Source organism: Aspergillus brasiliensis, assembly GCF_001889945.1.
Source record: "Aspergillus brasiliensis CBS 101740 unplaced genomic scaffold ASPBRscaffold_4, whole genome shotgun sequence".
Lineage (NCBI taxonomy): Eukaryota > Fungi > Ascomycota > Eurotiomycetes > Eurotiales > Aspergillaceae > Aspergillus > Aspergillus brasiliensis.
Window position 1 is genome coordinate 1,588,928 of NW_027137445.1, and position 10,795 is coordinate 1,599,722.

General features: G+C 51.1%; 5 protein-coding genes across 5 annotated transcripts; 2 read left to right on the forward strand and 3 right to left on the reverse strand.

The window, feature by feature from the left end:
- Positions 1-554: 554 nt before the first annotated feature.
- Positions 555-1,978, reverse strand: end3 (cytoskeletal adaptor protein SagA; the record flags this gene model as incomplete). Its single annotated transcript, XM_067617496.1, has 3 exons — positions 555-1,294; positions 1,373-1,607; positions 1,739-1,978. The coding sequence occupies 3 exons, from the start codon at positions 1,976-1,978 to the stop codon at positions 555-557; spliced, it is 1,215 nt and encodes a 404-aa protein (XP_067480865.1).
- Positions 1,979-2,261: 283 nt separating this feature from the next.
- ASPBRDRAFT_41308 (mitochondrial K+-H+ exchange-related family protein) lies at positions 2,262-3,847 on the reverse strand. The gene is made up of 3 exons (XM_067624534.1): positions 3,057-3,847; positions 2,917-2,972; positions 2,262-2,849 (listed from the first exon to the last, which is right to left on the reverse strand). Exons 1-3 carry the CDS (start codon positions 3,491-3,493, stop codon positions 2,512-2,514), a joined length of 831 nt encoding a protein of 276 aa, XP_067480866.1. The 5' UTR covers positions 3,494-3,847; the 3' UTR covers positions 2,262-2,511.
- A 488-nt stretch (positions 3,848-4,335) lies between these two features.
- Positions 4,336-5,616, forward strand: ASPBRDRAFT_53770 (phospholipase D regulator; the record flags this gene model as incomplete). Its single annotated transcript, XM_067627117.1, has 3 exons — positions 4,336-4,603; positions 4,680-5,538; positions 5,592-5,616. The coding sequence occupies 3 exons, from the start codon at positions 4,336-4,338 to the stop codon at positions 5,614-5,616; spliced, it is 1,152 nt and encodes a 383-aa protein (XP_067480867.1).
- A 449-nt stretch (positions 5,617-6,065) lies between these two features.
- On the reverse strand, positions 6,066-6,608 carry ASPBRDRAFT_28830 (cupin domain-containing protein; the record flags this gene model as incomplete). The annotated part of the gene is made up of 1 exon (XM_067622566.1): positions 6,066-6,608. The coding sequence occupies one exon, from the start codon at positions 6,606-6,608 to the stop codon at positions 6,066-6,068; it is 543 nt and encodes a 180-aa protein (XP_067480868.1).
- Positions 6,609-7,882: 1,274 nt separating this feature from the next.
- On the forward strand, positions 7,883-10,505 carry culA (cullin culA; the record flags this gene model as incomplete). Its single annotated transcript, XM_067620765.1, has 6 exons — positions 7,883-7,932; positions 7,981-8,050; positions 8,146-8,162; positions 8,224-8,294; positions 8,355-10,252; positions 10,317-10,505. 6 exons carry the CDS (start codon positions 7,883-7,885, stop codon positions 10,503-10,505), a joined length of 2,295 nt encoding a protein of 764 aa, XP_067480869.1.
- Positions 10,506-10,795: the final 290 nt, after the last annotated feature.

Sequence of the window (10,795 nt, forward strand, 5' to 3'; positions counted from 1 at the left end):
ATTTCCTTTTCTCGATGTCCTTCATCATCCTGTTTTTGTTTTCTTTCGGCTCTGGGTGTATCTCTCATAAAGGCGGGCGTTTAGGCGGATTGTGCCCGTCATCATCCGTTATAATCTACTTACTATGGGGTGGGCGTCAGGTCAAGGGGGAAAACGGAACCTAGGCTAGGCCTTTCTGGCGTTCTTATTATGTACTGTACATTAGATAGAGGGGGTGACTGGAAAGAAAGGGGGAGTAATAGGCGGGTAATGCGAGAGCAAGTCCGGAATGAGGAACTTGAATAGGTTGGAAGAAATCACACCTCTAGTAGAAGCAAAGCATGTATAAAATATAAAACACACGAGACACGAATCAATCCATTCATGCGCCTGATGCTCCTCGCCAAGAAAATGGCTATACAACGACAACAAAACACAATAGCAAAAGCTCGTGAGCGAACAGATCCTCACGGCGGGAAGGAAATACCAGAAGCAACCCAGGTAAAAAGTATATTCAGGAAAACGAGAATCAGGAAGGGGTAAAAGTAAATCGAACGAGGGAATGAATTGGATGATTACCGGGACAACTTTGCCTCTTCGACCTGTGCCCGCAGATCAGAGAGCACTTCCCTCCGTTGCGCCAGATGGCTCTTCAATCCCTCGACTTGCTCGCCAACGGTCTTGACATCATCCCTGAGACGTTCTACGTTCTGGCCGTCTTTGGATCGGCCCGCGCCTTCACGCAGCTCCCGTAGCTCTCGCTCCTTGTACTCCAGGAGTTGGAGTGCTTCTTTCTTGATCAACACCCAGTTAGGCCGACCGTCATTCCGAGGCCGATCGCGTCGCCCTTCCGAGGCCTTTCTAGCGGAGTCCAGCTTGGACTCCATCTCTGCCAGCTCGCGCCTCAACCGGACCTTCTCCCACTCTTCATCCTGGATGGTGTCGCTGAAATCCGTGCCCTTGGGTGTATATGATGTCTTTCCGCCCGCACCCAGTCGACTCAGATAGGTATCTCCGAACTTAGCCTTCCGGCCCGTGAGGGTCTCCGTATCGCCGCTTGCGCCCCATTTCTGAGCGGGACGGGCATTGTCGACTTGGTAGTCGATCTGGTTGTTTTCGAACGAAGCGCGCAGAGACGCAGGAATGGCGCGAGGAATGCGGAAGCCCTCGTGGCGATAGTTAAGCATATGCAGAAATGCAAGGGTAGCGTCTTTATTGATGGTCGGGGATGCAGAAGGGTTGACCAAATTCCATGCAGAACGGATGTCCGTGTCCGGGACGTCAAGGGAGTCGTAAAGAGGCTGTAACGTTTCGACTACACAAGAACCGCATCATATCAATTTTATGGCCCAGGAGGTACAAGGGTGGGGGGAGAGTCTGGATCTGGACATACAGGAGATTTCCCCGCGGTGGTTCTTGTTCGCGAGATAGATTTCCTCGTATTTAGACTTATCGGACGGGTTCATGTACCATTCAAACCCATCTTTTAAGCCCGGAGTATCGTCCTCATCTTCTATCCGTTCGAATTGCTCCGGACGATCGCTCAAGGCTCGGGTCGCATGGACTAAATGAGCTTTGGATTCGGGCACAAGCCAATCCGGCAGGACGTTTGGAACTGCTTGTAGTTCCTTTCAATGCCGGGTATATTAGCATGGTCTATGATGGAGCGGGGAAGCATTGGGGTGCAGAAGCGGGCGGGAAAGGAGACATGCTGCAGCAGGAGGGCCGGGAGACTGCCGCAGTAGGGGAGCTCACATACCCCATTCACAAGGTCAAACACCAATCGCATGGCAACACAGAACTCTTCGAAGTCTAGTTCGCCATCACCGTCGACATCTGCCAGATCCCAGACCTTTTCCAGTTGGTCATCGCGAAGCCGACTGTTCCTGAGTACCGAGGCCGCTTGGGAGTTGTTCAAACGCGGCTGGCCGCCTGCCAGCGATGCGAAGATCTCCCAGTACCGTTCGATTTCCCACTGCTCGATCTTCTTGGTTGACATGATTGAAGGACAGAGTCGCTTGTCGACTTAGAATTTTCAGCAGGACACCGAGCAATGGGGAGATAAGAAGTAATAATGAATGAAGGGAATAGGATGGGGGGAAATGAATGGGGGGAAGTTGTTTGGCTGGATTGCTGGGCGTCATCCGGTTCGGGCGTCCCGCAATGGCTCCGCTGGGATTGCCGGAACAAGTTAGTTCCGTCCAGGTACTGCTCCAGATATTCGACTTGATCTAGATCGATAGACTCTGGATAGCTTCAAGATGGATGATTGATGATGATGGTTTAGAGTGCTTAAAAGAGTCGGATGATTCTTCATTATTTTGCAAAATGTCTAAATATATCTTATCACTCTAAGCGGGCGGTGCTTCCAAGCTCCATTCGCCATGCACCATTTACAAACACTATGTACTGATAGCAACCCTGCAGAAACCGTTTGACATCGGATTACCCGGGGCAGCCATGGGCTATGATGGATGCCATGTAGGTAAACCATTTCCAGGACTCATGCATGTCATAAGAAATTCCCACAAATCATGTATCTTTCTTTTCGGAGTGTCCATCCTCACCATCTTTCTTCGCTTCCGCCTTTAACTTTTCCTCCACTTGTATAATGGCTCGCTCAGCTTCCAAGGCAAGATCCGGTGCCTCAAGTATGGAAGCCAGTTTCTTCGCATCTGTCATGCGGAGCAGTAATCTGTCATCACTCTTTTCCACGTCTTCTACCATCTCCGACATGGGTTTATCCACCCCGGTATTCTCCAGTGCGTAGGATACGCGCTTCGCGTACAATGCTTCAAGTCCGGGGTATGATATCGGGTTCAGGAGATCCTTCTCGAGGAGAAACTCCAAGTGTTTGGAACCATTGAATGCTTCGCACAGTCAGCCCGCAAATTTTATCACAGGGAAGGAGAAGGAGAGCTGGGGGAATAAGCCAACCTCGCCCATGGGACCATGCTCGGTATACGAGGTAGAAGAAAGGGACATTAGGTACACTATGTCGCAGGTATGGTTATGTGATTAGCATATACGGGTAAACCAAGTTCATGAAGTCAGGGTAAATCAAAAGAGCCTCATACAGAGGAATAAGCCCAATAGGAGCGGTCAAGGGTGCCCCGAGCAAACTCAACCACATCCTTCGGCGATGCAAGTCCTGCCTCTCAGTCGCAATTGCCTGGAGCATTTTTTGCAGCTTTTCCGGTCGTATAGCATTGCCCGGGAAAAGCACGTCCACTTTCTTCGTCCCGTAGGATTCATCAAGTCGCTGCACCGCCGCGAGAGATGGAATACTTTTCAAACCCCATTCTTGATACGGGATGCGTTGCTGCACCCGATTACCCCAGGAAACTAGATACTTCTTCCACCCCTTATCGGCCTCCTCCCATTTCGCCCATGTTTCTGCAGCCTTTTGTATGACCCGATCATGTATCGAAGTCTTCTGTGATGGACCACGGCGGAGGGGTCGAGCGTAGATTAGAGCTTGTCGCGTCGAGATAGGGATGACGAAGAGTCGCATAGCAACCGAGGAAGGGACTCGTTTTGTATGATTATTTTAATTGCCGTGGCGTGTTTCTCAAGGATCAGCGACAATGGCTAATTTGGGCAATATTGAAGGGCAGCCAGGGAGAGCTAGCGATCGACTAGAGAAAATATCCGATTCAAGGGCGTATATGAAAGTGGCATGCCTTTCCTGTCTGTCGACGGTATCCGAAGGTTACGGGGCCTGAATTGGCTATTGATATGGTAGTTGTTGCCGTTCTCTGAGCCGACCTCAGGAATGAATGAGTGTAGCGGAGATGGATGCGTGGAGGTAGCCGATCCAGTAATTGGGTGGTGATAGATAATGGATGATGATGATGCTTTGCTTAGTTGCATCTCAGACGTCATTCAGCTTACTGTTGTGACGGTATGCATGACATTGCAAACTGCCGAAATGATGAAGGGTCGTGACTGCAGGCTGTACGGTATGGTAAGTGCTGGGTGTTCCTGGCTGTAAGTTACGCAGCTAACCGGTTGGGGGATTAGCTTCCTCAGCTAAGATTGCAGCCCGGAACGAATTACTACGTAGGCTTCCATCATCCAATTTTCTTGAAAACCAGCCTCCCAGCCTTTCGCTCTCTTTTCCCCTCCTTCTGCGGCGTCTGATCTCGGTTCGTGGTCGCCTTGTTTCACCCACCCTGCTCGTCTCTCGATGATCATATCCCTCCTAAGGGCCAAGGCTTCTCAAATTCCAGTCAAGCCCGGTGCCCGCTAATCTTCCGAGGGACATTGAGGCGATGCAGACTAGATCCGCGGCTTGCCCCCAGCTTCCGACCCGCCGCGCACCTTTGCCTGGAACAACCGCTGAACTGTAAGGCAATGGCACAAGATGTGCGCAACTCACATTTGCAGCCTCCGGATGCCGCTCCGCTCCCCGACGAACAGCTGTCGGAGCAACCATCTGCTACCGAGTGGATGTCGGCGCAATCGAACCATTCTACTGGCGCGCTCCACAGCGACAACGATATCGGTCACCCACACGATGCAGTAGACTCCTCGGCTGGACCCTCACGTTCGCCAGACAGTACAGTTGTGGGCGAATTCGACAACATCCCGGCAATGGGGAAGAAACCTCGGACTTTACCAGGTGAGTTTCCCTTTGCGTCTTGATCGATCTCGGATCCACCGGGCTAAGCAGCTTCTAACCGACGTAATCTGTATAGCATGGATCCGGTCAGTCGAGTATACAGAGGACGATGCAGATGCAGCTGTCACAGATAGGCTGCTTCCATTACAGCCGGGAGGAGCTGTTGTCGCCCAGCACAATCATTCGCCTTATGCGACATCACGACCTACCCTTTCGAGCGGACAGGACGAAAGTAGCAGAGGTATCATCGGACGAGAGCGCGAGTCGCGCTGGAAGAACTTTTCCAGGGACATCGCCTATCCTCGCGAACAAGGAGTGGAAGAGAAGTCCGTCACACCGGACTGGTTGAATGAGAATGTCGGTGATTATTCTGGACCTTGGCGAGGTCAGCTTGCACCGGATGAAGACACCGAAGACCCCTTGAGGATGAGACGACGACGAGAAATTTGGTTCAAGCGCTTCCACAGCACGCTCCTCAAGAGCCCGATGGTCCCCTTGATCTTTCGACTTACGGTGTGGTGCTTTTCCCTCACTGCATTGGCTCTTGGAGGTTCTATCCAGCACCTCTCGGGGAAGTACCAACATCCCCAGGGCCCCTCTGCATTAATGGCGATTATCGTCGATGCGGTTGCCTTGGTTTACCTGGTCTACATTACGTTTGACGAATACACATCGAAGCCGCTGGGTCTCCGCTCTCCATCGGCCAAAGCACGACTCATTCTTCTGGACATCTTTTTCATAGTTTTCGACTCCGCCAATCTCAGTTTGGCGTTCGAATCACTCTCAACTGTGAGAGGCGCATGTACCATGGCTGAAGTGAACCAAGAAGTTGCACCAAAAAACGACGCAATATGCGACCGGCAGATCGCCTTAGCTTGTGTGCTGCTGATTGCGCTACTAGCCTGGCTCACCACCTTCTCTATCAGTGTCCTCAGGTACGAGAGTCTGCCATGTTACACCAATGACCATACTGACAGCTTCGATTTAGACTTGTCGAACGAGTTGCTTCATGAAGTGCAACTCTTACTGTATACCCTTATCTCTTTTCTTCATATTTTTCTGACGGTCCCTCTGGGGCATTCTTCTTCTCCTCCCCTTTCACAACATTCATACCCCGAGTTGCTTTTTCTGGTAGTTCTTCAATTTCTCCTTTCTTAGCTTACCCCTTTCAACCCCTTCCAGTTTCTTCTCATTCCCCGGTTTACTTTACTTGGCGCTATGTCCTTGCTTCGTGTGCTTATGGAGTTTATGTCTGCTGTGATGGTCGGTCGGAGTTTCTAAGCATTGGGTCGGAAGGGGAAAATCTGTTTTTTTTGTTTTCCTTCTTTTCTTTTTGGAATACACAATCACTGTGCATATACAATCAGGACATTATGTACATATGAGACTTTATGGTAAAGAATCCACGGCCGCTATTATTATTGCTCGAGATTTATCTCAAAAAGATCCTTCAAGGTTAGGTTCAGACATGCAGCACAGGCCCATCCTGCCCACACAAGGGGTCACTGTGAAACCACTCCAGGGCATGAATATTCCTATAAACCTTGTCTTCCTCCCTTGAGTCACCATAGCACATGTCCCATTGTTTCTGGGGCGGATAAGCGCCCACCATCTGAAAAGGGTCACCCTGGTCAGAGCCGAGCTCCTCCAGCAGCCGGTGGCCGACGCCGGCGGGCACGATAATCAGATCTCCTTTTTCGACGGTCGGCTCGAAGCGTTCGGGATTCGCTTCCCCACCGAAGCAAAGCCGTGCACGGCCGGAAACCACCCCCAGCACCTCGTGAGTGGTGCTGTGGAAGTGTGTTTGACTGTACATGGAATAGACCCACTGTGGCCTGACCTCGCCAATTTCCTCCAGGTGCGTCGCGAGATCGTTAGCGGACGCGTTAAAAGCTTTGTGGTAGATCATGAGTGGCTTAGCCTGGATCGCGGTGTTGGGGATGCCACCCCATTTGGGGATCTGTCGAGATGTCACGGATATTTCGGACGCAGCAGGGAACGACATGATTGACTCGAGTTTCGTGGTCACAGCTATCTGTTCTGTTTATCTTTTCAGTTTTAGTAGTGTAAAAAGAAAGCCGTCTTTTTTAAGGCTCGAGACCAGTTCGTCCGCAAAGAGTATATGTGACGTCATTGATGCTGCTTGCCCCCTGTGAGGGACGAAGAATGCATGACAGTTAGCATGTTCGTCACGCAATGACCTGAGTGTCTCGCAGCCAACGTGTCATTGCTGCTAGGAGAATCCTAGATACGTCTCTCCAACGGCGGAGGATGTGTCCAGTCAGATCAGCGTTGGCTGTGTGACAGATGGACCATTTTTCTTGGGGTCAGGAAAAGGGTAGGCGGGTAGGCGGTTACGTAGCGGTTGATTCAAGGGCCGGGTCCCGTGCCAGCCTACCTAAAAGGTATTGGGGGAGAGCAATGCATTTTGGAAGGGGGATCTCTGGGAGAAGAAATAGAGCTGGACGATCCCAGTGTGATACGATGCTGAAGATACCCTTGATAACCTTTGAGTAGAATAAAAGAAAGAGTACTACTGTCGTCAAGATCATCAGTAGGGCGGCCTGGGGTATCTAAAATCTAGATCATGACAAGCTCACCGCCTGCCGCAAACAGCGAGCACACCCCCCTCTATTTGGAGGAACCTCCACCAACCAACTTAGTAACCGCCAAACCAACCACCAACCACCAGCCATCATCATCCTCCTCCTCCCCCATCTTTAGTTCTTCCGCCCAACCGCCACGCCTTCTTCCTGCTTTCTGCTCAAATCATATCTCCTCCCGCCTTCGATTTTCTTCCCTCCCCACCCTCTCCTTACACTCCCTCCCCCAGGCGCGTCACTACCTACTCTAGCCCCGGGCATTTGCAGTGCAATCCTCGTGGCTCGTCCCCCGACTTGTCTCCTTGGGTAGTCTCCCACTGCGCGAAGCTTCTCTTCTGCCTTAAACGCTAGGCTGAAGCACTCCCCCCGAAGCCTGGTATTTAGACTCATCACCGCTGCCTTAAAACTTAACCGCCCACCGCTCAACGTGCGGTCACTCATTCTATCTTTGGGACGTTGAGGTAAGCTCCGTGTTCCCTTTCAACACTCACATGTCTTTGTGCCTGGTCGCTATCTCTCCCTTGTCCGTTGTTTCGTCCCAAAAACGAACTTTCCCCTCCGCCGTGACTCTCTTCCTTGACAGGAGTCAGTTGTTGGTCGGCACACGCTAATGCTGTCCCGTTTACTCTATAGACCTGTACTCAAGGCTCGAACCCGACTGTCCATAGCACGCAGGATGCCTGCTCTTATCCCCCAGACCCCACACAAGGATGATTTGGATGAAACGTGAGTTGTTCTTCGCCGGGCGGCCGGGACCTTGGCTGACGTGCGCAGATGGACGTTCCTAGAGAAGGGCATCGACAGTGTGATGCTCAAGTTGGAGGAAGGTGTGGATATGAAAACTGTATGCTGCTCAACGCTCTCCTGGTTTCCCCACTAGGGCTCTGATTTCTCTGTCGAGCTGGATGATGTGCTGACATATCACCTTTGCTGATCTAGTACATGGCCCTGTATACGTATGTCCATGTCCTGAGACGTCTTTCTGCCTCCATGCATCGGCTAACCTGCAGAAACAAGCGCGGTCCACAACTTCTGCACGTCACAGAAGGCTATCGGCAGTAGCCAAAACATAAAAGCGCATCATGGCGGTCGGTCACAGCCACACAGATTCTTGAGTCTCAGAAATCCACAGCTGACGCCATCACCAGCACACCTGCTAGGAGAAGAACTGTACAAGTTGCTTGGGGAGTACCTCTCTCGTCACCTTGACGCCGTGTACAAGGAGTCCGAGGGCCATGCGGAAGAGGCCCTGCTAGGATTTTACATCCGGGAGTGGCTCCGTTACACGACGGCGGCTAAGTACATCAACCATCTTTTCCGGTATCTGAACCGTCACTGGGTCAAGCGGGAGATTGACGAAGGCAAGAAGAATGTGTACGATGTGTATACCTTGCACTTGGTCAAGTGGAAGGATGACTTCTTCATGAAGGTCCATGAGAAGGTAATGGAAGCGGTGCTGAATCTAGTCGAGAAGCAGAGGAACGGAGAAACTATCGAGCAGTCTCAGATCAAGAGCATTGTTGACTCCTTCGTCTCTCTTGGCTTGGACGAGAGCGACTCCAGCAAATCAACCCTGGAGGTCTATCGGTATTACTTCGAGAAGCCGTTCATTGACGCCACCAGAGTCTATTACGAAAATGAATCACGCCAGTTTGTCGCAGAGAACAGTGTCGTTGAGTATATGAAGAAGGCGGAGGCTCGTCTGGACGAAGAAAAGGCCCGCGTGGGCTTGTATCTGCACCCGGATATCTCCAAGCACCTCACTGACACGTGTCTGGATGTGCTTGTCACCGCTCACTCGGAACTCTTGCGGGACGAATTCCAGGTCTTATTGGATAATGAACGCCAAGAAGATCTCGCTCGGATGTACAGGCTCTTGTCGCGCATCAAAGACGGCCTGGACCCTCTACGCACGAAGTTTGAGGCCCACGTCAGGAAAGCAGGCCTGGCTGCCGTGGAAAAGGTTGCCGCGGATGGCGAATCCTTTGAGCCTAAGCTTTACGTCGATGCACTGTTGCAGGTGCACACCCGGTATCAGAGTCTGGTAAGCGAAGCCTTCAACGGCGAGTCGGAGTTCGTGCGGTCTCTGGATAATGCTTGCCGTGAGTTTGTAAACCGCAACAAGATCTGCAAGTCGGGTTCGACCAAGACCCCAGAATTGCTGGCCCGGTACACCGATTCACTTCTCAAAAAGGGCTCTAAAGCAGCGGAGGAGTCTGAACTGGAAGAAATGCTGGTGCAGATCATGACCGTTTTCAAGTACATCGAAGACAAAGATGTGTTCCAAAAGTTCTACTCCAAGATGCTGGCTAAACGGCTGGTTCACGTCAGCTCGGTCTCTGACGATGCGGAGACTAGTATGATCAGCAAGCTGAAGGAGGCGTGTGGATTCGAATACACCAACAAGCTGCAGCGTATGTTCCAAGATATTCAGATTTCGAAGGATCTCAACGCCAGCTATAGAGACTGGCAGGAGAAGATTCTTGACGATGATGACCGGAGGAAATTGGTGGACTCACACTTCCAGATCCTGGGAACTGGGTTCTGGCCCCTTAGTGCGCCTTCGACTGACTTCCTCGCGCCACCGGAGATCGTTAAGACTGCTGAGCGGTTCCAGAGCTTCTACTTTGACAAGCACAACGGCCGTAAGTTGACATGGCTCTGGCAGCTATGCAAAGGCGAAATCAAGACCAACTACATCAAGAACACCAAGGTTCCGTACACGTTCCAGGTGTCAACCTTCCAGATGGGTATTCTCTTATTGTTCAACGAGCATGACACTCTGTCCTACGAGGAAATCCAGAAGGCCACATCCCTTGCTCCCGAGATCCTTGACCCGAACTTGAGCATCTTCCTAAAGGCCAAGGTGCTCCTCATAAACCCCGAGGGGTCGAAGCCTGAGCCTGGTACATCCTTCTCCCTGAACTACAACTTCAAGAACAAGAAGATCAAGGTCAACCTCAATATCCAGATTAAGTCTGAGCAGAAGGTTGAGTCTGATGATACGCACAAGACGATCGAGGAGGATCGGAAGCTGCTGCTTCAGGTATGTCCCTTGCGATTTTTTGCCCCATTGAAACTGTCTCAATGTCACTAACATGTGTATATAGTCCGCCATTGTCCGTATCATGAAATCTCGCAAGAAGATGAAGCACGTGCAGCTTGTCCAAGAAGTAATTCAACAAGTCAAGTCGCGTTTCCCTCCCAAGGTTCCGGACATCAAAAAGAACATTGAAGCACTCATGGAGAAGGATTACATAGAGCGGCTGGACGGTGATGAGATCGCTTATATTGCATGATTTTCCACTCATCTATCTACCTGGTTCATCCAATCCCTCCCCACCCTTTTCTTCTCCTGGCGGTTCAATCCCTCATCACGGATCAACATCACACTACATCAACCATCATCTCAAATGTCCTGTTAGCGCGGTAGCTTCCTTATTATTATATTAGTCCTCTTCATCTTGACTCATATTGTCCCAATGGCACATCAAGGAAACGGCGGATGGGAAACGTCACGTTTTACTTTTCTTCACAGGGCTGCTACGGCAAATGATAACCCAGACATACAATTAGACTGGATCCGACT